Consider the following 26235-nt stretch of genomic DNA (forward strand, 5'->3'; position numbering starts at 1 on the left):
AAAATAAAAATAAAGGACGGACGAAAAACAGGTTGAGTGCCGACGGGTCTATAAGGATCCGGGCAAGAAACAGCAGTCTATCATAGACACACAAAATAGACACAAGGAGGGAAAAGAGATGTCAATGGTTTGGTTAATACATAGTGCTGATGGTGACACAAACTAGTGTAGCAGTGAAGCTCCTACATGGGGTTAAGTGAGTACATTGGACACAGACCAAACGGTACCATCGCGTGGATACATCTCAGTTTGAATTTGCTGACACTGAATGTCCTGAAACTAATGGTATATCTCTTTCCACAGACAGCGGGAGCAGCAACGGACAGTAACATGATTTGTGTTCCAGGTATTATGTCATTCCAGAGTCGGAGAGGATTCCACACCTCTGGGCGTGGAACGAGGCTGTACAGAGAGACAAGCTTTGGGGGCTCCCCTGGAAGAACTGCACGTGAATCCTTAGACAACGACAGGTTAATGGATGGAAACAAAGACCACTTCCCTTCGAGAGTGACATAGAGGGAACTTGGCAACCTGTGCGTTTGATAAGCCAGAATAATGCAATGACTCCAGCACAGTTTGAACAATGTCCTACTTGTCCTACTTGTGATATAACAGTGGGAGGGGTCCAGTATGAATCAATATGCAACTGAACTGTAAGCAGTTATGCGTCATTGGAGGTGGACTGTCTCTGGACGTGTGCCAAACAGTGACAACAGGAACAAACTAATGCAACAAGCAATTGGACATGTGTTAATGTGACAGGGCAAAGTATAGCACACAGAGTGTGAAATACATGGTATATGGGAGGTATGAAGCTACGGTTCCACTCCACTCAATGTCCCCCGTTAACGCCCTCTCCCCCAGACAGGTTGCTAGCTGTGGGGAGGGCAAAACCATTTGTGATGGGAGTAACCTGGTTGTAAACGTTGGTAAGAATAAACATTAAAGATATCAAACGACAATACACCAAAAGGTGTGGTGAGTTTAGACTATTAACTAAAATATTGAATAAAACCTTTAATCGTGAATTGGATACTTGCCAACGTAACGCAGGTGGCCGTCAAAGGAGGGGTCTGATTGACGACATTGCTGGGTGGTTCGGGGCTGTGAATTCAGGCCTCAATTCCATATATAATATACAGCAGGACAATGAAAACCATGGCCAGTTTCTGAAACAGGCGATGCTATTCAGAGATTGGCCATGGCTGAACAAATGACTGGTGAAAGACGGTTGAAGCAATAATTGAAGATGTAAATTTGACAGCTTGGAGAGAACAGGTGTTGCGTGGCATATGACCGGATACTGATATGTACTGAATGATGTGATGGAGATATTTGTTTTATTTTAATAGTGCCACATGCCACCAGTCGGGTCCACCACAGTACCGGGATAAATGTCAGTAGCCTAGGGGTAGTAATTGGAACATGGGTTATTGTCCCACAAATAGACATGGGTTGGTCAGTGTGCCCAAAATGCCACCCTGCACTTCAAGGCCACTGAGTGTATTGAATTTGGTGATGCTGTTCTGTGTGACCATGCTGGCAGCCTTGACCTGTTAATGTAAATGATGGAAGCAATGGTACACCCAAAGCTAGGGTATGAAAGATGCACTCAGATGAGGAATGGAAGATGGTGTGTAATCACCTCAAGCATGGGGGTGGGAAGTAGCGGCCAGGTAAGCCTCATGTCGCCGGCTGTGTGTTTTCACCCACAGGGTGTTGTGACTGTGGGACACCTGAGCATGCACCCCACTCCACCTATTAATATCACAGGCATTAACAAAGATGCTGAAGAATGGATGAAGACAATTAATCATACAGGTATGCTGATGGCATTGGCACACATTAAGGCAGCTTATGGACGTTCACTCAAGGGTTAGTAGAGTGCAGGCGTCGCTGGCGGGCAACGCTGGTCAACTGATATTAGCAGATGCCTAATTATGCGGGTGGGGTATCCTATGTGGATTAGCTGGAGAAAGTGCTGGAGTGGACTGGGCTGACTAGTGGAATGTGGTGGGACACGCGTCCTCGCTTATTTCATTATTGGTACTGCTTATTGCTATGTTATTGTCTGTTATTTGAAATATGTGTTTAAAGAAACAAGAGATCACTTACAGGGCTAGCCAATGTTGTTTGTAATATGCATCAAGAAACTGTGCACCAAAGCATTGGACACCATCTAACTATGCCACTGCTTACTACTGAGAACCTGTGCAATGAAGATAATAACCCTTTCAGTGATATGGCTGACAATGTTGTATAATTATTCTATCTAACAATAGTTGTAATAATATTTACAAAAGGAGGGAATGTGATAGAAGAATGATAGAATAATCGCACGAAGAGTTCTAATCTAATATGTTTGGGTGATCTCTGTGATTTGTATAACCTGAATAATGATATTATATGAAGTTTGTTGTTAACAAAGTATTAGATTTACAATGTTGAACTAACACACTGGAATGTGGCCAAGGGTCAGCAGCCCTGTTTTCAGAGAAGTGCATGAGTCAGCGACATGAGAATAGGACACTGTCTCAAATGATAATATTTTGAGACAGCGATAATTCCTCTTTTCTCCCCAGTCACTTAGCTAATATTCTTGTATTGCGAGAATCAACTTTGTGAGACCTGACAGACACTCTCTCCCTAGCAACTAGAAAAATCAACCAATCAGAAAAGTCGGTAGACAACAGTATCAAGAATACCACAAGGTTGGTTTGAGCTGACTAAGGGAGATAAGAATTACCACAAGTCATGAACTCTGTGCAAAAACTGATTATATAAGGAACTGTTTGACTTAGTGTATTTTGAGCTTCTTTGCGGTTGCTTGCAGAGTCTGTGTTACTTTGTTGAATGCTCCAGTCTGCAGACTAATAAAATGTGAGTTGCTCCGACTTGTCTCTGTCTCAATCGTTCTCTCGGTACGGGACCGGTGCCTGCTCGGTTGTATGCAGAAAATTCCACCACAGCTTCGCTTTACCTAAGATGAAACCAACAAGACACTCTCCCTCAGCATCAATGACTTTGAGGTAGGCTATTGCAGCTATGGCTTTAACTGAAGTGTCTGAGAAGATGTAGATCACTCTGCGCTAAGCTCTTGAAATAGACTTGGGAATGTAGGGCCGTGAAATCTGGAGCTGACAGAGATCCTGAAGGGAATTTTTCCATGTTTCCCACTCTTTCTCCTTTTCTCGAGGGAGTGGTAAGTCCCAGTTACTCGTTCCAGCGGTGAGTTCTCTGAGTAAGGCCTTCCCTTGGATGGTAACTGGAGCTACAAACCCAAGAGGATCAAACAGGCTATTTACCGTAGAAAGGACACCTCGACAAGTGAAAGGCTTGTCACTGATAGACGTCTGGAACGTGAAGGTGTCTGTTTTGAGGTCCCATCTTAATCCGAGACTGAACTGTATGGGAAGCATGTCGTCACTAAGGTTCACGTCTTTTAGATCCTTAGCGAGATCTTCTGGGGAAAATGCCTTCATTACCTTTTCGCTATTAGAAGCTATCTTATGCAGTCTCAGGTTGGAGCTAGCCAACATGTCTTGGGTCCTGAGCAGATCAATGGCTTCCACATCTGTGGGCAGTGACTTCAGTCCATCATCCACATAGAAATCTCTCTCTACAAAATGTTTGGCATCAGTGCCGTGGTCTCTTTCACCATCTTCTGCTGCCCGTCTAAGTCTGTAGCTAGCCACCGCTGGAGACGGGCTGTTACCAAAGACATGCACCTTCATCCTGTATTCAGCAATGTCCTTGTTGAGGTCATTGTCACGGTACCACAGAAATCTCAGAAAGTTTCTGTTGTCTTCTTTGACAATGAAACAATGGAACATCTGTTGTCAGCCGTAATTGCAACAGGTTATTTTCTGAAACGAATGAGAACTCCAAGGAGACTATTGTTCAGGTCTGGTTCTGTGAGGAGAACATCATTCAGAGAGATGCCATTGTACTGTGCGCTGGAGTCGAACACCACTTGGATTTGATCTGGCTTCCGAGGATGATACACACCAAAGGTTGGTAAGTACCAGAATTCTTCTCCATCTTTCAGAGGGGGCGCCGACTCTGCTTGATCATTTTCAAACATCTTCTGCATAAAGGTCACAAAGTGATTTTTCATCTCAGATTTCTTCTCCAGTGTGCAGCGCAGAGACATGAGACGACCGTGTGCTTGTTCTTTGTTATTAGGAAGACGGCATCTGGGTGTTCTGAATGGGAGTGGTGCAACCCAGCTGTTGGCATCATCCTTAAAAAACTCTTTGTCCATAGTTTTTTAAAAAGACTTGGTCCTCAATTGAGGGAGCTGGCTTGTCATCATCCCTCGTTCTGTGGAAGATGGTGCTTCCGAGGTCATCTTCAACTGCTCCAAGAGTGGGGCTGTCGCTGGCCTTTGCTGTTGAAACTCTCCTTCATAAGAACGTGATTAAGACATGGATTGAAGAGGGATGGATGTCCATTCACTAACACACTTGTGTTAAAGGTACTTACGGTCGAAGGTTTGTGAGCATTCCCTAGGCATACTTCACCCACAATGACCCATCCAAGGTCGTGCCTCTGTGCGAAGGGAGCATTGTGAGGGCCATTGAGCTCTTCACATACTTTGTGAACCCTCAAGAGGTCTCTTCCCAACAGAAGAAGAATTTGAGCTTGGGGATCTAGTTCTGGGATCTGAGCCACTATAGACTTCATGTGGGGGTGATAAAGTGCTACTGCAGATGTAGGAATCTCTGACCTATCGTTTGGCATTTGGTTACACTTAATGAGGGTAGGAAGAGTCTTTCCATAAATGGCTTCTACTTGGTAGCCATTTGCTCTTCTCCCTTCTGTCTCCATTACTCCAGTGCACGTTTTGAGGGTGTATGGAGACGTGTTTCCTTTGATGTTGAACAAATAAAAAAACTCTGACCACGCTAATGATCTGTTGCTCTGATCATCTAAGATGGCATACATCTTCGTAGCCCTTTCTGAGTGTCCTTTGGGATAAACTTTCACCAAACATATCTTGGAGGAGGACCTTGCACTCAGGCCTTCTTTGCAAACCTCAGTGCACTTGGAGGTAACTGCGGGAACTGTAGTACTTGCTTCTTCCTCCCCGCCAAGCTCTGCGGCAGGGGCAGACGCATTGGAGATCCAGGGGGCAGGACCTGGATTAAGTGCCGTGTCATGGCTGTCACTTTCGCACTCTCCGCATTTCACAGCTGTCTTACAATTCCTTGCAAGGTGAGTAGGAGAACCGCAACATCTAAAGCAGATTCCATTCTCTCTGAGGTAGACTTTGCGCTCTTCAAGAGGTTTTTCTCTGAAGCCACGACATTTCCTGAGTGGATGAGGTTTGTTGTGGATGGGACATTTCTTGTTGGGATCCTCCACCTTCTTAATTATGTTGTTTGAACGAGTAGGTGCAGAGGTAGACACTTCAGTGATGTGCACAGAGATAGGAGTTCTTGAGTTGCCATACCTTACGATAGACCTATCTGTCTTCAAGGTGTCAGAACTGGACGCGCCAAAAGTAAAGCCTGGGTCTTTCCTTGTCTTTGCTTGACTGCAGATGAAGCTTGTGAAGAAAGAGAAAGGGGGAAAGGGCGACGCGGTGATCCTTTTTGTATGTTGAGCCCTGCGACATCCACTTCTCTTGCAGACTGTAAGGTAGTTTCTCCACAATAGGATTTACACCGTGAGCTGTATACAGGTAACTGAGGCCAGGTAGGTATCCCTCTGCCTTGGCAGACTCCAGCTCTAACAGCAGGTCTCCCAGTTCTCTTAATTTCAGGTTGTCTTTGTTGGAAATCTTAGGGAAGTTTTCGAGCTTTTTGAAAAGTGCGCATTCTTCTAACCTTTCCCAGACCATTTTCAGTCCTTCAGTGGGGTGACTGGTGTGTACTGCCCTAATCCTTCTTACTTGCTCTGACGACTCATTGCCAAGCCACTTTGTCAACAAGTCCAGCTCTTCACTAGCAGTCAGGTCTAACCCTCTTATGGTGTTCATAAATGAAGACTTCAATGCTCTGTAGTTCTCTGGGCGATCGTCAAACTTCAAAAGTTCTGTATTGACGAGCTCCCGACGAACCAAGTACTTGGCTAAGTCTGCCGTGCTCGATGCTTTGTGCTGGGGTGCTTGTGAAGCAGCTTTGTAGGAGGAGGTAGCATGTTGGAGGTTGAAAGGGTGAGGGTGGTTTGGTCAGCTACCGCTGATCTCCTTGACCAGCAAGATTCAGGCTGTTTATCTTTAATGCGGGGAACCCGTGTGGAAGAGATTTCTGACTGTCGCAGATAAGGTGGCTCACGAGCATCGATCACCTGATGTGGAAGCTGCAACGTAACAGATTCTGGTAACGGTTCCGTAGTCGTTAGTGACTGTTGACTGCTGTGTAGTCTGGAGTGACTCTCCACATAGTTGTTGGTGCGCTGCGCAGGGTTTTGAGGGGCCATTTGCAAATCGATCTGACTGTGGTGCTCCCTGTCATCCATTTCCAGAGCTGCCTCCCAGGTCTCGGCTTGGGCCAGGGCAGCGGCAGCTTCATGTTGTAGGGCATGTAAGCTTGCTTGCAATTCTGCCTTCCTGTGTGTGGCTGCAGCTATGGAATTATTTTCTTCTTCCTCAATGCATGCTTTCTCCACCATCATGTCTGCTTCCTTTGTTGCGTAGGAAGCACGAGTACGTGCCTCCTCCGCTTTGGCATGTGCTCTGGCAGCCTCCAAGCTAGCTGTTGATCTGGAAGAGCGTCTGGATGAGCTGGAACTACGAGATCTGGTGTTAGTTAGCGTATCACCTGTAGCACCTTGTTCTGACATAATGAGATGCTGGTTGTCTTTTTCTAGGAGCACAATAAAGAGAGGTTTCCTTAGGTTGCTGACTACTGCTTCTGTTGCAGTGGTCAGCTTTTTTCACTGTTCTGTTCTCCTTGCATGTAACTCTGTACAATTTAACAGGCAGCTAAACTCCTTCTTTCACCACTACACGAAGAGACATGAAGAATATTTGAATGCCAATGTTTATTGTTTAGCCACTCAAATGCAGCAGTAAAAAATGGTGTGAAACTAAGAAAGAAGTACAGTACTTAATCACAACTGCAGATGTTCCTTACAAAGTGTACATACAGTGCAATATAACTGCATAACACCATCCTTATTGGACATATTCTTCTAATATAGAAAATATACCTATTTCCAGTCTACACAGTACTTGCATAACAAAGAAGTACAGTATATACTAAACATGTAACGATATAGCGATTAAATCTAAGCATATACACACATCAATCCCAGTTCGTATATCGTATAACACTAAGCCGTACTTATAATTAAACAAACATAAAATACTGTTGGCTATCAATCCGCTAATGCTGTTTATTTACACAGCCTCTGGAAACTAACAGAACTTGGAAATAGCGAAATAAAGCACATCATCAATATAATAATCATGTCAAAATCACAATTAATATGTTCAACAGATACTTGCAAACATTGCTTTCCAAGGCAGCAACAATTACAGATGCAAACAGATTGAGCACTGAACAGTGTACTACAATGTGCTGAGGCAATGGAGACTTCTGGTCATGTGATGCCTCCAAACCAATCAAGAAATTAAGAGAAGAACATGACACTTAGGAAATATATAAAAGTTAACCAAAAGGGGGCAACACAAAACTAAACTAACCAGTCACAGAACACTTATGTTCTAGACTATTACATATAGATTAGGCTGACTACACCAGGCTGTTAAATACTTAGAATAATGTGTCCAATTTTGGTCACCACAACACCAAAGAGACATTGAGGCCCCAGAGTCCAGAGAAACACAACCAGTCTAATCCCATGTCTTAAAGAACTGGGTTACGATCTACTTAGCCTAGAACAAAGGAGTTGGAGTTGACATAGGCCGGGTTTCCACGCAGCTTAGAAAGCCCAAACTCTCTCTTCACCGTCATAACTTATGTGACATAGGACGCACATGCTATGCATATTCCTCGCACTATAGGAAGTGCATGTCTAAAGCATTGTATGACTTTAAAGAGGGGGTTTTCTAGCGCTAAAAAGCCATACAATTTTTTGCATGGTAACATATCCAGAAGCCGTATCTTATGCTTACAAGACTTCAGCAGTGAAAATAAAGTTTGTGACGTAACCTTGTGCAGTGTATACTTAACTTAACTAGAACTAAAGGCCGTACCAGGCAATCCTTTATTATTTGAGATCTGCTGGAAGTAGCTCTGACAAGCTTCTTTGACCAAAAAGGAAACAATAAGCATACAATATGAAGGGTTTTATAGACCTCTTCATTGTGGTTTTTTTTATTGTTTTTTTTTTTATGTGACACCATTTATTCAACATTTCAAATTACTGCCATTTGACTCATAAAAAATTGCTTTACAGTTAAATTGTTTTATAAGCAAGGTTATAAAAAATTTACAATAAATAAAGCAGCCCTTTGCAAAGCACAGAAAGATATTTTTTCATCCATTACACTTTTGTTATCTTCTGGATTGGTCACTGAATAGCTGTTTGCTTTAAGCCTAGAATTTTCTGTCCCCAAGCAATAAGATGCAATTCATTGTACACTAGCCTTAAGTATCATCTATAGAGTTGAAGTAAAATCTCTTAAACCTTATTAAATGAGCAAGATTTGTTTTAAAAGTACGAAAACACAAAAAAGAAACTAATCTGTTAGTTCCAAGAATTTGCTCAAAAAGACAAATGTGGGGCTTAACGTCAGCTTGCTGCAAGATTTACAAAATGAAGTTCCAGAAAGTCCCCGTGGATTACAGCATCTCCTGAGAAATGGGTTGAACTCATATGGACTATCGGTATATTACTGAATCCTAAATAACATAATTCTATTGACGAGGGCCTTGCACTGTCACTATGAAATTCGGATTCTGGTATTTATTGTTATTATAATAATTATTATTATTAGTATTATTATTATTATTATTATTATTATTATTATTATTATTATTATAAGAATAACATAATATGTAGTAGGAAAAGCTGGCGAGTAGGGCATCCTATTGTAGATTTACTACCAATATTTTAGAAAAATGTACTGTACTAAACATTTTGACTGGATCATTTTATATAATTAACCTAAAGTGCTGGTATTTTAGCTCCGTTTGTAGACTAAGATCAGATTTGCTGAAGCTACGGCTCTGTAGGAAAACTTATATATTGTATATATTGTAGCGTGCATGGTTAAAAGGCAGCAACAGGGCTGGTAGGTGACTTAATCACAATCTGAAAAGACATAAGCCCGATATACGCTCCTTACAAGGGAGACGGCTCTTTTGTACAGCGGTATCGGCGCTATGCTTTAGTTCGAGAGGTCCCAGGTTCGTGCCCGCCCTCCCAGGCCTGTGTGTGGATTGCCTCGCCCTGTGCGATGCGCCTGTCTGCGTTAACTGAGATCGCTACAATATTATATATGTACGTGTATAATAGGTTTATAATAAATATATATGCAGTCAAAAATGCAAAAAGCAAATAATACAAGGAATATTGCAAAGTGCTTTCTTATGTACCTTTCTCAATACCTTTGAATTTCATGCAGTCCAACTAACCTCTCCTTGTCAACTCCTACTCATTGTTCTGTACCGCCCCCCTGGGCCTCTCACTCACTTTCTGGATGAACTCGACTATCTACTCTCCTCCCTCTCCTCTCTGTCTACCCCGACTGTCCTGTTGGGTGACTTCAACATCCATCTCTCCAACCCCAGCCACTCTGCTGGATTCCTCCCTCTCCTTCACTCCTTCGACTTCTGTCTCTCTCTGTCCCCTCCTACCCACAAAGCTGGCCGTCAACTGGACCTCACCTTGTCCAGGGCCTGCTGCCCCTCCACCCTCTCTGTCACCCCCCTGGACCTCTCTGATCACTATTTCGTCTCTTTTTCTCTGTCTCTCCCCCCTCTCCCTGCTCCTCCTACCCCCACTATCACCTCTCGCCGTAACCTCCGATCTCTCTCCCCCTCTGTCCTTGCCTCCACTGCTCTCTCTCACCTCCCTCCTATCGACTCCTTTTCACAACTCTCCGTAGACTCTGCTACCTCCACCCTCTTCTCCTCACTCACCTCCTCCCTCGACTCCCTCTGTACCCTCACCTCCCGACCTGCTCGCCCCGCCCCTCCCTATCCCTGGCTCTCCTCTGCGCTCTGCTCGGCAAGAATCACACTGCGATCTGCTGAAAAGAAATGGAAGAGAACCAAACTCCCTGCTGCCCTAGACCTTTACCGCACTCTCCTCTCCTCCTTCTCCTCTACTCTCTCCTCTGCTAAATGTGCTTATTTCCAATCTGTAATCCAAGCCTCCACTAACCCACGCAAACTATTCTCTACCTTCTCCTCCCTCCTAAACCCTCCCCCCTCCTCCCTCCTCTATCTCCCCTGATGACTTTGCCTCAGTCTTCTCTTCTAAAATCTCAGATATCCGCAAACTCTTTAACACCTCTCCCTCCCCCGCACCCCCTCCTGCTCCAACCCCTACACCCACTACATCCCCTACTAACTCGCCCTCCTTCTCCACCTTTTTGCCCCTCTCAGACTCTGACCTCTCCTCCCTGCTCCAGGGTCACAAACCCACCACGTGTGCCTTGGACCCCCTCCCCACTCACCTCTTTCAAGCTGCTGTTCCTGCTCTACTCCCCTTCATCTCCTCTCTCCTCAACACCTCTCTACTTTCTGGTATCTTTCCCTCTGCCTTCAAAAAAGCCTCTATCACTCCCCTCCTCAAAAAACCTACCCTCAACCCCACCTCCCTCCAGAGCTACCGTCCTGTCTCCCTCCTACCCTTCCTCTCCAAAACCCTCAAGCGGACTGTACACCGCCAGCTCTCTGCTTTCCTGTCCAACCACTCTCTGCTTGACCCTCTCCAATCTGGCTTCCGCTCTGCTCACTCCACTGAAACCGCCCTCCTGTCTGTCACCAACTCACTTAAGTGTGCCCGAGCTGCCTCTCTCTCCTCTGTCCTAATTCTCCTCGACCTCTCTGCTGCCTTTGACACTGTTGATCACTCTATTCTACTATCATCTCTTGCTGACCTGGGGATCTCTGGCACTGCTCTGGCCTGGTTCTCCTCCTACCTCTCCAACCGCACTACCAGGTAACCTGGCGTGGAGCAACCTCCACACCTCACCCTCTCTTAACTGGAGTCCCCCAAGGGTCAGTCTTGGGTCCTCTCCTGTTCTCTCTCTACACCCGCTCCCTGGGCCCCCTCATCGCATCCTATGGTTTCTCATACCATTTCTATGCTGATGATGCTCAGATTTTCCTCTCCTTCTCCACCTCTGACTCCACCATCTCCTCCCGTATCTCTACCTGTCTGTCTGCTATTTCCTCCTGGATGCACTCGCATCACCTCAAACTCAACCTCTCTAAATCTGACCTCCTTTTCTTTCCCTCCTCCTCCCCCTCCTCTGATCTCTCTATCTCTGTTCCTCTGGAATCTACCACACTCTCTCCCTCTTCCTCTGCTAAGAACCTTGGAGTACCCTGGACCCCTGCCTCTCTTATTCCCAGCACATCTCCACTCTGGCACGCACTTGCCAATTCTTCCTGAGCAACATCCGAAGAATCCAACCCTTCCTCACCAACTACGCTACCCAGCTCCTGGTCCAGGCCCTGGTACTCTCCCGCCTAGACTACTGCAACTCCCTCCTGGCTGGCCTCCCTGCGTCCGCCACCCGTCCGCTCCAGCTCATCCAGAACTCTGCTGCCCTGGATAAGGGCGTCTGCTAAGAAATAAATAATAATAATAATAATTATGGAAGGTGTTTTTTACAAATGAGACATGCTGCAACTTAAAAACTTTGTGGAAACCCAGTTTAAGAAAGCTGTATGATATCAGGCAGAAATATTTATACAGACGTGCTCAAATTTGTTGGTACCCTTACAGCTCATTGAAATAATGCTTCATTCCTCCTGCAAAGTGATGAAATTAAAAGCTATTTTATCATGTATACTTGAATGCCTTTGGTATGTCATAGAATAAAGCAAAGAAGATGTGAAAAGAGATGAATTATTGCTTATTCTACAAAGATATTCTAAAATGGCCTGGACACATTTGTTGGTACCCCTTAGAAAAGATAATTAATAATTGGATTATAGTGACATTTCAAACTAATTCGTTTCTTTAATTAGTATCACACATGTCTCCAATCTTGTAATCAGTCATTCAGCCTATTTAAATGGCGAAAAGTAGTCACTGTGCTGTTTGGTATCATTGTGTGCACCACACTGAACATGGACCAGAGAAAGCAAAGGAGAGAGTTGTCTGAGGAGATCAGAAAGAAAATAATAGACAAGCATGGTAAAGGTAAAGGCTACAAGACCATCTCCAAGCAGCTTGATGTTCCTGTGACAACAGTTGCAAATATTATTAAGAAGTTTAAGGTCCATGGAACTGTAGCCAACCTCCATGGGCGCGGCCACAAGACGAAAATCGACAGATTGAACAGAAGGATAGTGCGAATGGTAGAAAAAGAACCAAGGATAACTGCCAAAGAGATACAAGCTGAACTCCAAGGTGAAGGTACGTCAGTTTCTGATCGCACCATCCGTCGCTTTTTGAGCGAAAGTGGGCTCCATGGAAGAAGACCCAGGAGGACTCCACTTTTGAAAGAAAAACATAGAAAAGCCAGACTGGAATTTGTTAAAATGCATATTGACAAGCCACAATCCTTCTGGGAGAATGTCCTTTGGACAGATGAGTCAAAACTGGAGCTTTTTGGCAAGTCACATCAGCTCTATGTTCACAGACGAAAAAATGAAGCTTTCAAAGAAAAGAACACCATACCTACAGTGAAACATGGAGGAGGCTCGGTTATGTTTTGGGGCTTCTTTGCTGCGCCTGGCACAGGGTGCCTTGAATCTGTGCAGGGCACAATGAAATCTCAAGACTATCAAGGCATTCTGGAGCGAAACGTACTGCCCAGCGTCAGAAAGCTCTGTCTCAGTCGCAGGTCATGGGTCCTCCAACAGGATAATGACCCAAAACACACAGCTAAAAGCACCCAAGAATGGATAAGAACAAAACATTGGACTATTCTGAAGTGGCCTTCTATGAGTCCTGATCTGAATCCTATCGAACATCTATGGAAAGAGCTGAAACTTGCAGTCTGGAGAAGGCACCCATCAAACCTGAGACAGCTGGAGCAGTTTGCTCAGGAAGAGTGGGCCAAACTACCTGTTAACAGGTGCAAAAGTCTCATTGAGAGCTACAGAAAACATTTGATTGCAGTGATTGCCTCTAAAGGTTGTGCAACAAAATATTAGGTTAGCGGTCCCATCATTTTTGTCCATGCCATTTTCATTTGTTTTCTTATTTACAATATTATGTTGAATAAAAAATCAAAAGCAAAGTCTGATTTCTATTAAATGGAATAAACAATGGTGGATGCCAATTACTTTTGTCAGTTTCAAGTTATTTCAGAGAAAATTGTGCATTCTTTGTTTTTTGTGGAGGGGTACCAACAAATTTGAGCACGTCTGTATATACCTGCCCGTATTTTAATATTAATTAGGTTATTTGTATTTGGAAGGAGAATATCTCTGGGTAAAAGAAAACTACATGGAAACCCACAACTAGCATACCAAAATAGCATGAGAAAAACTTATTTTTCTTTTTCCGTGGAAACTGCCCCATAAATTAACCTGAAACCAATACTTTACGCACAGCACAGAAACCAGAACCAGAGGACACAGTTGGAAATTAAATGGAGGTAGGACAGCGGGAAAGCGACACTTTTTCACACAGAGAGTGGTGAGGGTATGGAATGGGTTGCCTAGTCATGTATTTGAGGCAGAATCAGTTGGACCCAAGTTGACAAGGTTCTGAGATCAATCAGCTACTAGAAACCGGATTATTTTAGATGGGCCAAATGGCCTTATATTATCCAGAGGCTCTATTTTACCTGTCCATTCCTTTTGCCATTTTTATACTGTCCCTCATAGGTATCTCTATTAGGCAGCACTGCCTTTCCATGTCCATGTCTCTCACCAGCTTCATTGCGTTCCCCTTCATACTCCTAAAAGATTGTATTGAAGACACAGCAACAAACACCATGCTTTAAACGTGCCACTGGATCGAATGCAGTGAATCTGATGGGCATTCATCATATGTCAATCAAATATACTCTCGGGACACATTGACTTTATTGATCTGCATTTAACATTTACACATTTTTCGGAAATTACACATTTTAACTGATAACAACCTGAATAATGGTCTGACAGCATTAGACTTTCTTAAAAGATCCATTAGTTTTTTAAAACTGTCACAAAAACATTCAAAATTGAATCACAAAATACTTTCACGTTTCGCCTTTAAATTGCAAATTGTAATTAAGTGCACTAGTACACACAGCCATTAGTATTCAAGATTATGAAAACACCTTATTGGTACAGTTCCAACAATACATGGACATCCAAGTTTACTCGCTTTCACACTATAAAACTATCAACTATTTTCAGACCAATCAAAAGGTATATCCACTTTTACGGGTACTTGATGAAGGGAATAATGTGGTTGTGAAGCGTATATTTTCTAATTTGGTCCAATAAAAGGTATCAATATTATTATTTTTTTATAACAATAAAATAAAACGACAAAACGGTTAAGGCTTTGAATACGGTGCGTGTACATTCCGGCCAATCGTTTTTGCATTCTAAATCGGAAATCGGTAAACCAGAAAACGACTTGTTTTTCTATTTCGGTTTTTCATAAAAAGAAAAATCGACCCGTTTTTCATTTTCAAGTACTGAGGCGTGCTCTACTTGTATCGAATGTGTCTCGGTGTTACGACGTTTTCTGCATTAATACATTGATATCTATATCTATGGATGCACCACTCCAAGTGAAACAAATTGGGTACCGGTGAAAGGGGAACTCTAAACATACGTGAGCGTCCTAGGCAAATGTGCTATGATAATATAATCCAGTTAAGTTTATAAAGCCGGATATAAATATTAAGAACCGTACCTGCATTGTTTTTCCCCCTTATGTGAAGGCTTGTTATTTTTAGTATTATTATAATGCACTGTACCTGAGTGACCAAAGGATGATTACGGCTGTATTTTAATATAGTACTTTGTAACAACAGCTAAATAAATAAATAAATAAAAATAAATAATGTTGGTAAACAGACAGAACACTTCCACGACAATAACAAAAACAGGCGCGAAATTATTGCATCGTCCTAACAGCGGGGCACAGAAAGCTGGCCGTGTCTGACCTTTTTTTTTTAAGGTCTTGAAGGAGCCAGATAATTTTTTTAAATCTTAAATGTTGTGGAGTGTTTTCATGCTGCAGTGGGGATGGGGGGGGGGGGGGGGGGGTTCTTTTGGAACAGAATATGGTGCAGGGTGGGGGTGAATTCTGTTTACAGTTTCGCACTGTATCGCAGTTCCTTCTTTTCCAAGAGCTGCAAACCGCAAGGAGAGAGGACATGTTAACATCTTACAGAGCTTGCCATACGATCACTAAAATGGGCTCGCACGCTTGGTTGAAGTTTAAGTGTGTATCTGTTAGAGAAGCATTAACAGATTGCCTGCGAAGTGCTGTCTCTCCACCCTATACGCATGCCAGCGTCAGTGACACACTGTCGCTGGAGATGAAAAGCGCTCAGTACCTACTGGCGCTGGTGTATAACACCTGTAACATGTTAAACCAGCGCTAAGTGCCGTACCGCCGCGGACCAGCAGCCAATTGCAAGCTAGCAAGCCAATACAGAAAGTGTCACATGACAAGTGTTCGTGTGGTGTTTTAGCTTTCTCAAATCATTTTCTTTAGAAACTTTATTTTTATTTTTGATGGTGCACACTGTAAGTGATATTCTGGAAGACGAGACTCCCTTTTCAAAGCGCGTAGAAACAAGCAATCAGCAGCGACAGTGCATCCCGGCAGCTTTTGTCGAAATTCTCTTTTTATATTTATTTTCTATTAACATTAGTTTATGGATAATCTTGTTTGCTTTTAAACCAATTAAATTGTTAACAAAAAAGACTATTCTATAGTCCATTCATTTTAATTCCGTACATAGTCTTGTTGTACTAGTGCTCAAATATACACTCAGGGACGGGACGTTGAAAAGAATTGTGGGAAATGTCATTTTAAGACCTTGAAATATCCCTTTGCTTCTATGCCTGATCCCACATTTCCCACAATTCTTTTCAATGTTTTCTGATTAAAGCAACTCCAGATTTAATTGAAAGATGTAATTCCTCCTTTCTGCTTCTAACTGCGCTGTACTTGTCCACGACTGTACTTCTCCCACGCTGTCGCTTCCACCTAGGAGACCTAGGAGTTTATGTTGACTCAGAAATGTCTTCATCTAGACAATGTGGGGAAGCTATAAAAAAGGCCAACAAGATGCTCGGATATATTGTGTAAAGTGTTGAATTTAAATCAATGGAAGTAATGTTAAAACTTTACAATGCATTAGTATGACCTCACCTAGAATATTGTGTTCAGTTCTGGTCACCTCGTTACAAAAAGGATATTGCTGCTTTAGAAAGAGTGCAAAGAAGAGCAACCAGAATTATCCAGGGTTTAAAAGGCATGTCGCATGCAGACAGGCTAAAATAACTGAATCTATTCAGTCTTGAACAAAGAAGACTACGCGGCGATCTGATTCAAACATTCAAAATCCTAAAGGGTATAGACAATGTCAACCCGGGGGACTTCTTTGACTTGAAAAAAGAAAAAAGGACCAGGGGTCATAAATGGAGATTAGATAAAGGGGCATTCAGAACAGAAAATAGGAGGCACTTTTTTACACACAGAATTGTGAGGGTCTGGAACCAACTCCCCAGTAGTGTTGTTGAAGCTGACACCCTGGGATCCTTCAAGAAGCTGCTTGATGAGATTCTGGGATCAATAAGCTAGTAACAACCAAACGAGCAAGATGGGCTGAATGGCTTCCTCTCGTTTGTAAACTTTGGTATGTTCTTATGTTCTTAAATCAGCCTGAGCCTCATTGAAATGTGTGCCGGCTGTTGCACTTGTTTTTGTGCTGCAACCACACAGTCCTTGCTGATCTATTCTCGTCAGTCAGCTGTGAATAGATGCTCTTCTCAGAATTCTCAGAATGTAGTTTTTAACCACCCTTGCTTAGAATCTAAAGTGTCCCAGAATTACTGTATCTCTTTTCCATTTTCTTTGTGGTTTTCATTTGTACTATGCAATGCCAAATTTCAGGTGTTCATCTATGTCATGTCCAAAACATGTGAAGTGAAAGGTACATTTTTGTTCCCTTACAGTTTATAAAGCAAGAACTTGTGACCCGTTGTGCTAAACACAACCACAAAAATTTACAATGATCTTCTTCACGGCCTCTACACAGCTGAATTCATGGCAAGACACAGAGTGGCAGGGTCTAAATCTTCAACCCAGATTGGTAGCACTGTAGAGCGCACACCATCTCTCCCAAAACTGGAGCTTACAGTTGCATTTTTAAATGTATTTATTTGCATTATGTTAGCAACTATTTTTAAATGTATTCATTTGCATTATGTTAGCAACTATGTTAGTTCTCTGTTCTGGAACAAAAACCTAAATAAATGATGTGATATAGTGATGCACATCATAATGCAAAGAAATACATTTAAAAATGCAACTGCTAAGCAAAACATAAAATCATCAGTAAATCAATACACTCAGTGAAGGGTGACTAATTGCATAAGCAATGAAAGGTAATTGCATTTAAGTCTGAAGAACAGCAATGCAACAGAGAAGTACTTAGTATTGGGGCATTTCACAATCAAATGTTTTGGTTACACACATTAACAGAAATGTATACTTATTGTTAAATACCATTTTTAAAAATATGCTATATATCTGTATCCAAAGAGAAGCTTACTCCTCTCTTGCAGCTCCAGTTTTGGTAGAGGTGGTTTGCGCGCTATATTGCTACCAATCTGGGTTGAAGATTTAGACCCTGCCACTCTGTGTCTTGCCATGAATTCAGCTGTGTAGAGGCCGTGAAGAAGATCATTGTAAATTTTTGTGGTTGTGTTTAGCACAACGGGTCACAAGTTCTTGCTTTATAAACTGTAAGGGAACAAAAATGTACCTTTCACTTCACATGTTTTGGACATGACATAGATGAACACCTGAAATTTGGCATTGCATAGTACAAATGAAAACCACAAAGAAAATGGACAAGAGATGCAGTAATTCTGGGACTTTCCAGATTCTATGGTACTTTTTCTTTAGAACATGTATAAATAATTGTACCTGGGCATCAGCAATATTAATAGTTTCTTCCGCAAGTGAATCCCTCCTTGTTGTCTCGCTGCGTTTCATTTCTTCAGTTTTCCACCTGCTGTGGCAAACATATCCGACATTTCCCTTTGACTCATCATGATATTAATAGTATTATATTACAGAAACAATAAAATGCAATGCCATTCTGTGTTGTTGATATAAATCACTGGACAACGATGACCTATCAATCAAAATTAATGAATGCAGCCGACACCTTGAGACTCTGAGCGCGAGTAATTACATCACAGTGGCACCGAAAAACGTCATTTGTTTGGGAAGACAACTTCGACCATCTTATATGTGATTATATTATATGTATGGGGGTTAAAAAGTGGAAGACATAATGTCATGTAGATCGTCGGGGGCAAACCAAGGTGAGGGGGGACGGGGACGGGGATGACTGCCCAAACCCCCCCGCCCCATAGCAAATGACGCCCCTCGTTATGGTGATTTGAATTTGATCCGAAATAAATATCCTCTGATATATCATTAGAAACCAATAAAAAGACACAGGCATATTAAACTATTCAAGAGAGGCTGTTTATTGAGATTCAAATGCAAGTACAATGCAACGTTCCACAGGCCAGATGAACCATCGTGCATCCACTTAGAAATGAATCCCTGAAAGTCTAAGTTGACTTTGAGTGCAAAACTGCACAATATCATGCGGAAAAACAATAAGAGCCCAGACAACTAGGCCTTGTTCATTAATTGGTTACAACTGCAAAGCAGGCATTCATTTTCTTTAGGTAGAGAACTGAGATATTCATTTACAGATTCATTGAGCAATAGCTAAAACAAAACAAAAAATCTTGCTAGATACTGTATTTAGAGATTTTATATATTTCTACCTATAGATGCAAAATCCCTTTTCACAACAAAACAGTGGATTGGCATCATAGATACAAAGCAGCATTTAATTATTATAGTGTAAACGGGATAGAACATTTTTAAAAGTAAGCAAACCATTCTGATTTCAGCTTTCAGCTTGTGCCTACTCAACACATTACATCAGTAAGTTTATACACAAGCATTTAGTAAATGGGGCATGTGATTATGACAGAAATGATTTCAGCACAATTTCATTCAGGTGGTGAATTGTGTGGAATGAGATGAATACAGTCCTTGTGTCAATAATGAATTATATGTACAGTTTTACATTTTAATGACTAATTTCCAGAGCTTTTAATAATCTTTAAATAAATAGAATGTGTCAAGATTGTATTAAACGTGTGCTTGCAGTTGATTGGTCTTACTTGGCTTTGATCAAAAGCTGATTTTGACATAGTTGGTGCATTATAACTTCATTTAATTGATTTAAAAGGCGTCTGAAATGACAGGTCACTTAATTCTCTCTCCTAGGGCTTTGCGAGCTAAGGCTTTTCAATACATGACATTTTGGAGCCTGTCGGCATAGAGACTTGAAGGGGGATATACTTAGAAACTGCAAATAATGAAGGAGTAGAATCACATTCATCAGCAGGCGATGGCTGTAATTCAGCCAGGGGGCATTCATCTGTAGATTTGAATGCAACACCACTCGACTCACCCGCGTGCAGGCCAGTTTTTCAAGCACCCCTTTAATGTCCTCTGTCTTTAATTCACCTTGTCTGAGGCAGGGATTCTCATCTTACTGCCTACTTAGTGTACTGAATTATTATTATTCTTTTTATTTAGATTTGCTTTTCTTTTCTAATAGGTTCATATATTAAATGTATGAACCTAATTTAAAATCATGTTTTCAAACTGAGTTCTCTGAGCTGTTCAACCATCAGGATTTATATCAGTATGTATAGAAAGCAAGTTGGTATGGGAATGAAGAGTTATTTTAACCAATGCATTCTTCTTTGCTGGTAAAAGTTCAAAGCACCCCTAGAGATCAATAGATCTTTCAGAATCATGTCTAACCTCCAATTACATCAGGTGTAGCAGAGTGTAACAGTTAACTGGTCCTCCGCCTCTAGTGGATGTAAGAAATATATCAACACCACAAGAACTGTACACATAGTTTTGACAGCTCAGATTATTCATATACATACCACAAGAACTCTAAACATAATTCTGACAGCTCAGATATTTCATACCCACACCAGTTCTTAAAAAAAGGTTGTCCACATATTCCAATTTAATGATAAAATAGAGCCGAATTATTTAAAAACATGCCCCAGGGGAAAGCTGCAGCAAAACACTGAAGAGTTTATCAAATCAATTTCTAAAACAGAAAGATCTGCTTACTCGTTTTAAATTTCTGTAATAATTTGTATTTTTTTTTTTTAGTCAAAGAAATATTAACAAAAATCTACATAAAGCAAGCTTTTATTAGAAACTTCCAGCATTAGAATTATGAACTATTTTAAAACTATGTTACCCCTCTCTCTAACTTAACTCTGGCTTTACTTACCTTTTAACAAAAATAGAACTTTGTATTGGTGAATTGTTACTGTTGGTCCACAGAAATCTAAGGAACCCCCCCCCCCCCATCAACAGTACGGTTCAATATCCACAGAAATCTAAGGAAAACCCCCCATCAACAGTACGGTCCAATATCCAATAACAGGAACTTTTCCAAACTGACCCACAAAGGAAACACTGTATAGTAGGTGTTTTAAAGAGAGGCTGTTTTTAAATAAGTATATTACTGTTGAAATAAATGGCAACAGTGGATTGTTTATGGCTATCCTCATGAGTGAAATAAACACAGCACTCCATGCAAGTTCATGCAGTACTCTTGTTTATGAGTACAATGTATGGAAAAGAATGCATGCTTAAACCTAAATTAAAAGAGCTTCTTTCCTTTATTAAGCTCCGTATTTGCTTAACACAACACAATTTGGAACTGTGCAGGGTCCCTCTGTAGCACTTATTACTGAACACGTTTATGGTGAACAAACTGTTGTCCCCTGATATCTGTGGCCCTAGGTTGTAAGTTTAATGTAACAAAAATCAAGAGAAATGTGTTTTTTTAGTTGTAATCTTACCAATGCAACTTTATTATTCATAGTTTGTGTTATTAACAAACAAAAAATCCCCCATATTCTTAGTGGCTTTCTTACAAAAAATGCAACTGCTAAAATTACACAATTTATGAGTTTTGTTGGCTCTTTAGTTAAAGGCTGTACAGCCTTTTTGATATCAGAACTGAAACTTCAAACAGCTCATAGACAATAAATGGAAAACAGTCCAAGCTGCCCAGCCTTAACTGAATCAGTAGTGTGCAGGATATGGTACAGTGTATTTCATGATTCACTTATATTTTAATTTACAAACTAGTGCTGGTAAGGTTACAAATAAAATCCTTTTAATAAAAATGCGTTCTACAATCTGTTACTACAGGTCACTATAATTATTTTTCTTTTAATAGCAGTATAGTATTTAAGATTGTTAATGTGACCTTGGTATCCCACAATGGAATATCATTTTTTCAAACCATGGGAGCAGTTTATACATATGTACACATTCACAGGAGTAAGCTCTAGTCAGTGGTGTCCCCCCAATACATGTGTTTGTGTCTGGCCAGAGGCCATTTTCTACATGGTGCACCATATTCCAAAACTGAGAGGGAGGGTGCAGGGCACACATACCTCTCCATGTTGCCCCTCCCTGAATCAGAAAAAAAATGTTGAAAAGCTACAATCAATATTATTATTAGTATTTTAACTTTTTTCACGAGGAAACATATACAGTGCATTTCAAATTAGCTGGTAGTCAGCACAATTAAGCAATAATACCTGACACAGAGAGCAGTACCATAGGTGTTTTTTAGTCTCCAAAAGTACTTTATATCAGAGATTAATAACTGTTTTTAAGCCAATCAATCATCTTACAAGTTTTCAAGCCATTGACTAATTAATTGTTATAACAAGATGTATGAATTACAGATCATTGAAACCAATTAAAATAACTCTTTCTTGAGTGTCCTTAGTTCTACATATACTAAGGATACACATTTTCTTTACTGGTTATATTGTTCATAAACCAGCGTGTGCTTGCATTTAGCTTATACTAATTCAATCAGATTTTACTTGGTTCACTACGAGGTATCACTGGTAAATCCTTACTTAAAAACTTAGGATTGCATTAAAGAAGACCCCATTGAGCTTGCTATTCTTCCTACCAAACAATATAATTGAAAAAGTAGATAAACTGTGCCTGCTTCCACTTTTACCCTTTGTTGCACACAGAATTCTACAATTGCATGGGCTAATGTGATGGTTTGTTCGATGAAAAGTAGAAACTTTAGATATAGTGTACAGCAAGTTCTGGATCGGAGTTGGTGCATGTACATTCCCATTTTTATTAATTCTCTGCTACAGCTGTAGATGTCCCGTTTCTACCACCATCTGTCCCAATTTGGTACTAAGGCACTATACAACAGCACTATACAGGAGTGTTTTTTTCTTTCTTTTTAACATGCTATCATTAATAACAGTACGTATTATTCCCCGCTTCACATGCATTGATGCAGCACTTCACAGATTTACATACATCTATAAAACCGCTTAATCAGTTATGATGAGGACATTCTAGCACAAGTTTTTGAGAGCATCAGAATCTGGAATTTGAGATGTCTGTGTCTTCACGTACATACATTTTTCATACTTTCTAGCTTAAATATATTGATAGTCAAATTATGTGGTCCAATAGATTTAAAAGTGCTTATTATATGGATATATGAAAGGGACTGTCCTTTTGTACACACATTTTTCATATTGTGGGCGTATTTCATGGTGGTCAACTTTTGAATGTTACTTAATTTTGTAAGCACATCTGAACTGTATGTTTGTATTTAAAGATTTTGGTCCAGTTATGAATACAATTTTATGTTCATGCCAAAATAGAAACATCTAAACTAAATCAGCCATCATGTTTATATTTTGTTCATTAATTCAAAAGAATAGTTCAAAAGTAAACATTTGGGAACTGACCTATCTTGTATCACATAGTACCGATAACGCAGCAGATATCAAAGTCTTCCATTTAAGTATGGAAATTTTGTGTCCCCCCCCTCACAATAATAAAGTATCAAAATGACTAGGCAACTTGTATGGACACTTCACATATAGACCAAATATTTTATATTTGTTAACAGTTCAATATATTTAACTAATAAAAACTATTCCAGTGTTTACACAAAATTAATAAAATAAAAAAAAACGTCCTAATTGCCAGCTGCCATGAGCCCTTTTTTTATGAACTTGTTCACAACAATCATTCTGAAGAATGCACAGCACTAAGTCAAAAAGACAACAAGTATTATGGCAAAATACAGCATATTCTTGGTGCTCTGCTGGTAGCACTCAACATTGATGTTAATCATCTTAAAAAGTTCTTAAGAAAGTTCCAACTAACATGTCCTGAATGATTGAGACCTTGGAGATTATTAATGATATTCCTTTAACATGGTTCAAACTATCTGCAATGTACAAAGTTCCAAGTTTTTGTGGGTGTGTGTGTAGCGATAAAATGACCGATTGTAAATAGGCATACATTTACAAGGTCAGCTGAATGAAGGATCTCTCTGGCTATTTGTTGATGGTTAGTGAGCCTGGCTCCCCTACCTGGCATACTTTCATTGTTATCCAAGTTGATCATATCAATGAAAAAGACTAAATAGTAGATTTAATAGTGGCCTAAAAAGAAATATGCCTGGCAAAGATTAGCTGGGACGACACACCATTCTAGATGCGTCAGGAAATGTTTTACATGTAATATATGCAAATCACAATCAGAACATCACATGCAAATAATAGAACAGCCTGATTGTTAAAGCAGTTATGCGCAACATGCTGTACTAAGGCACATCTACCTGCAGGTGTTGACTCACTAGTGCCACAACTTTCAGACTAACTCTTCCCTGAGTTTGTAAACAAGTTAGCAAATGGTGATGCTGCTAACTGTGGGACTGATAGAATGGAGAGGATAAACTAAGGTATCTGCTGTAGTGGTAAAGTCAGCTTCATCTGTAAACAAGCAATGACAGAGATGCTGCCAAGCTACATGTCTCTCCCTGCATATATTGATATTAGCCAGTCATGTCTGAAGAGTGAAGTCCTAGGATGGTACATGATTACAATGTTAATAATATAAATGGTCTTCTGTGCATGACGGGAAGTAATGTTCATTAATAAAGTGCACAAAACTAATTTCCAAAGAAGTTTGGTGTGTATTCATGTTTGCATTGCTAGTTTTGAGATTCTGTTAAATTTAATATGAACGCTATATATTTTTGTATATATGCCATAAAGTAAATTGGGCTTTGGGGTGCCAAGCTGGTTACCTTTATAATCTAGAACAGTAAAAGTTTTCCTTCAAGGAAGAGGGTTTCACCACTATTTTCAATTTCGCTTTTATTACTGACATTTATTTAGCTACAATATTTTACACTACTGGGGATACACGTTACACTCACAGTCTGACTTTGGAGTTAACACCATTTCTGCAGATTTCCATTTCACATTTAATGTGTCAGCAGTCGGCAAGATTAGTTCCTGTTTATCAACAGACTTTTGAAAACATTTTATTTCATGCACAAATTTAAACCTGAAGATTCTGTTCTGGATACAAGGGCCAGGACTATATTTTCAACTGTGGACACATTTACAAAAATGCCTCAAAGCTGGAAAAATCAGGCCCAATGAGTTTCTAATGTGTTTAAAGAGTTGTAACGTTCCTATGCCAATGTAAGTCTTCACACAAACATGACCATTCTGTGTACAAATGAAGGGTTTCTTTGTCAAATATAGATGCACATGGCTAAATGATCAACTGGGGGGCTTTGTGAATTTCTTATTGGGATTTCTGAGCACTGGAGCAATACCACCCAAATGTATAAGTGACCATGGCCACATAGGGATGCCATGGAGTTCTATACCTGGCAGGGGCTGTCTCAGTCTGGATGCAAGTCTAATACAAGACACTGGGAAAAGGCTAGCCAAACTTGGGCTTGAATCAATGATCATTACAGCCATAGGGCTAGCAGGAGAGAGGCTTACTGCCAACTATATTAAATAATCCACAGGCAAACCACTGCTTCTCTCCAACGCTGGCACGTAGCCAGGGTGTATGTTATAAATGCAACCCTACATTTTATCTATAATTTATCATTTTTTATCCAAAACAACAGATATATTTGTCTTTACCATAGATTGAAATCTTAGAGCGAGAAGTAATGTTTGGCTTAGGGTTTGGTTTAATGACAACAAATATATATCTTTTTAATGACTCTCAAGTCACAGACAAAAACATGTTAATTTAGTAAAAAGGACAGAGGATATTTGTTCTTGAACATGAAAAAGTAAACCTATGTATTCCTAAGTATCAATGCAGTAACAGAACCGTAAGGAACACACATTTTCTCTCTCTTAATGATAAGCTTTCTGAGTATTTAAAAATACCTTTATTGTGCCCCTGTACTTGACCAGATCCAGCTTCACACCGCACTTTAAAAGGATAGAAGCCTTTCATTTTCCACAGAAAGAGTCACTCTGGGCGATTTAAAAAAAAAAAAAAAAAATCTAACTGACAACATTTTATATTATTCAGTTATAACAATTAAAACAGCACCCTATATCCAGTATTTAAGTTTAGTATTGGAATACAAAGATTAAATGGGTTTAAATTGGTTTAAAAAAAGACTTTTTGTTGGTGTTGTTTTCTTTTGACCTGAAATCAAACTGGCTGTCAGGCGTTCCAACCTGGTTACACTCCTTAGTTGGTTTCTTCGGACGGTATTTCTGGTGATTTTAGATGTTGTCTTTTTTTCCCCTCCTCTAGTGAAGGTCATTGAACATTTTGTTTTAACGAGAGTCAGAAAACTTAATTTTTTTTCTTGAATTCCTGGTTCCCGTAACTGGAGCCCTTTCCAATTTCAGTCACTCCTATTAGCCGCCTGACAGCAAAGCATGCTGAAAAAAGTTGACAAAAAGACAAAAAGGTTAATTTTAATTAAGTCCATAGTTAACCCGAACCAATACCTTAAGTGCAGTTCCA

General features: G+C 40.5%; 1 protein-coding gene across 3 annotated transcripts in view; it reads right to left on the reverse strand.

The window, feature by feature from the left end:
- Nucleotides 1-21874: 21874 nt before the first annotated feature.
- LOC117406984 (1-acyl-sn-glycerol-3-phosphate acyltransferase gamma-like) overlaps nt 21875-26235 on the reverse strand; it is an 89256-nt gene continuing 84895 nt past the window's right edge. For all 3 annotated transcript variants that reach the window (XM_034011487.3, XM_034011486.3, XM_034011488.3), the window contains one exon: nt 21875-26150. In XM_034011487.3, the coding sequence (XP_033867378.1) occupies nt 26062-26150 (89 nt within the window). In that variant the 3' untranslated portion in view covers nt 21875-26061. The remainder of the gene's footprint in view (nt 26151-26235) is intronic.

This window comes from Acipenser ruthenus, chromosome 8 (genome assembly GCF_902713425.1).
Source record: "Acipenser ruthenus chromosome 8, fAciRut3.2 maternal haplotype, whole genome shotgun sequence".
Classification (NCBI taxonomy): domain Eukaryota; kingdom Metazoa; phylum Chordata; class Actinopteri; order Acipenseriformes; family Acipenseridae; genus Acipenser; species Acipenser ruthenus.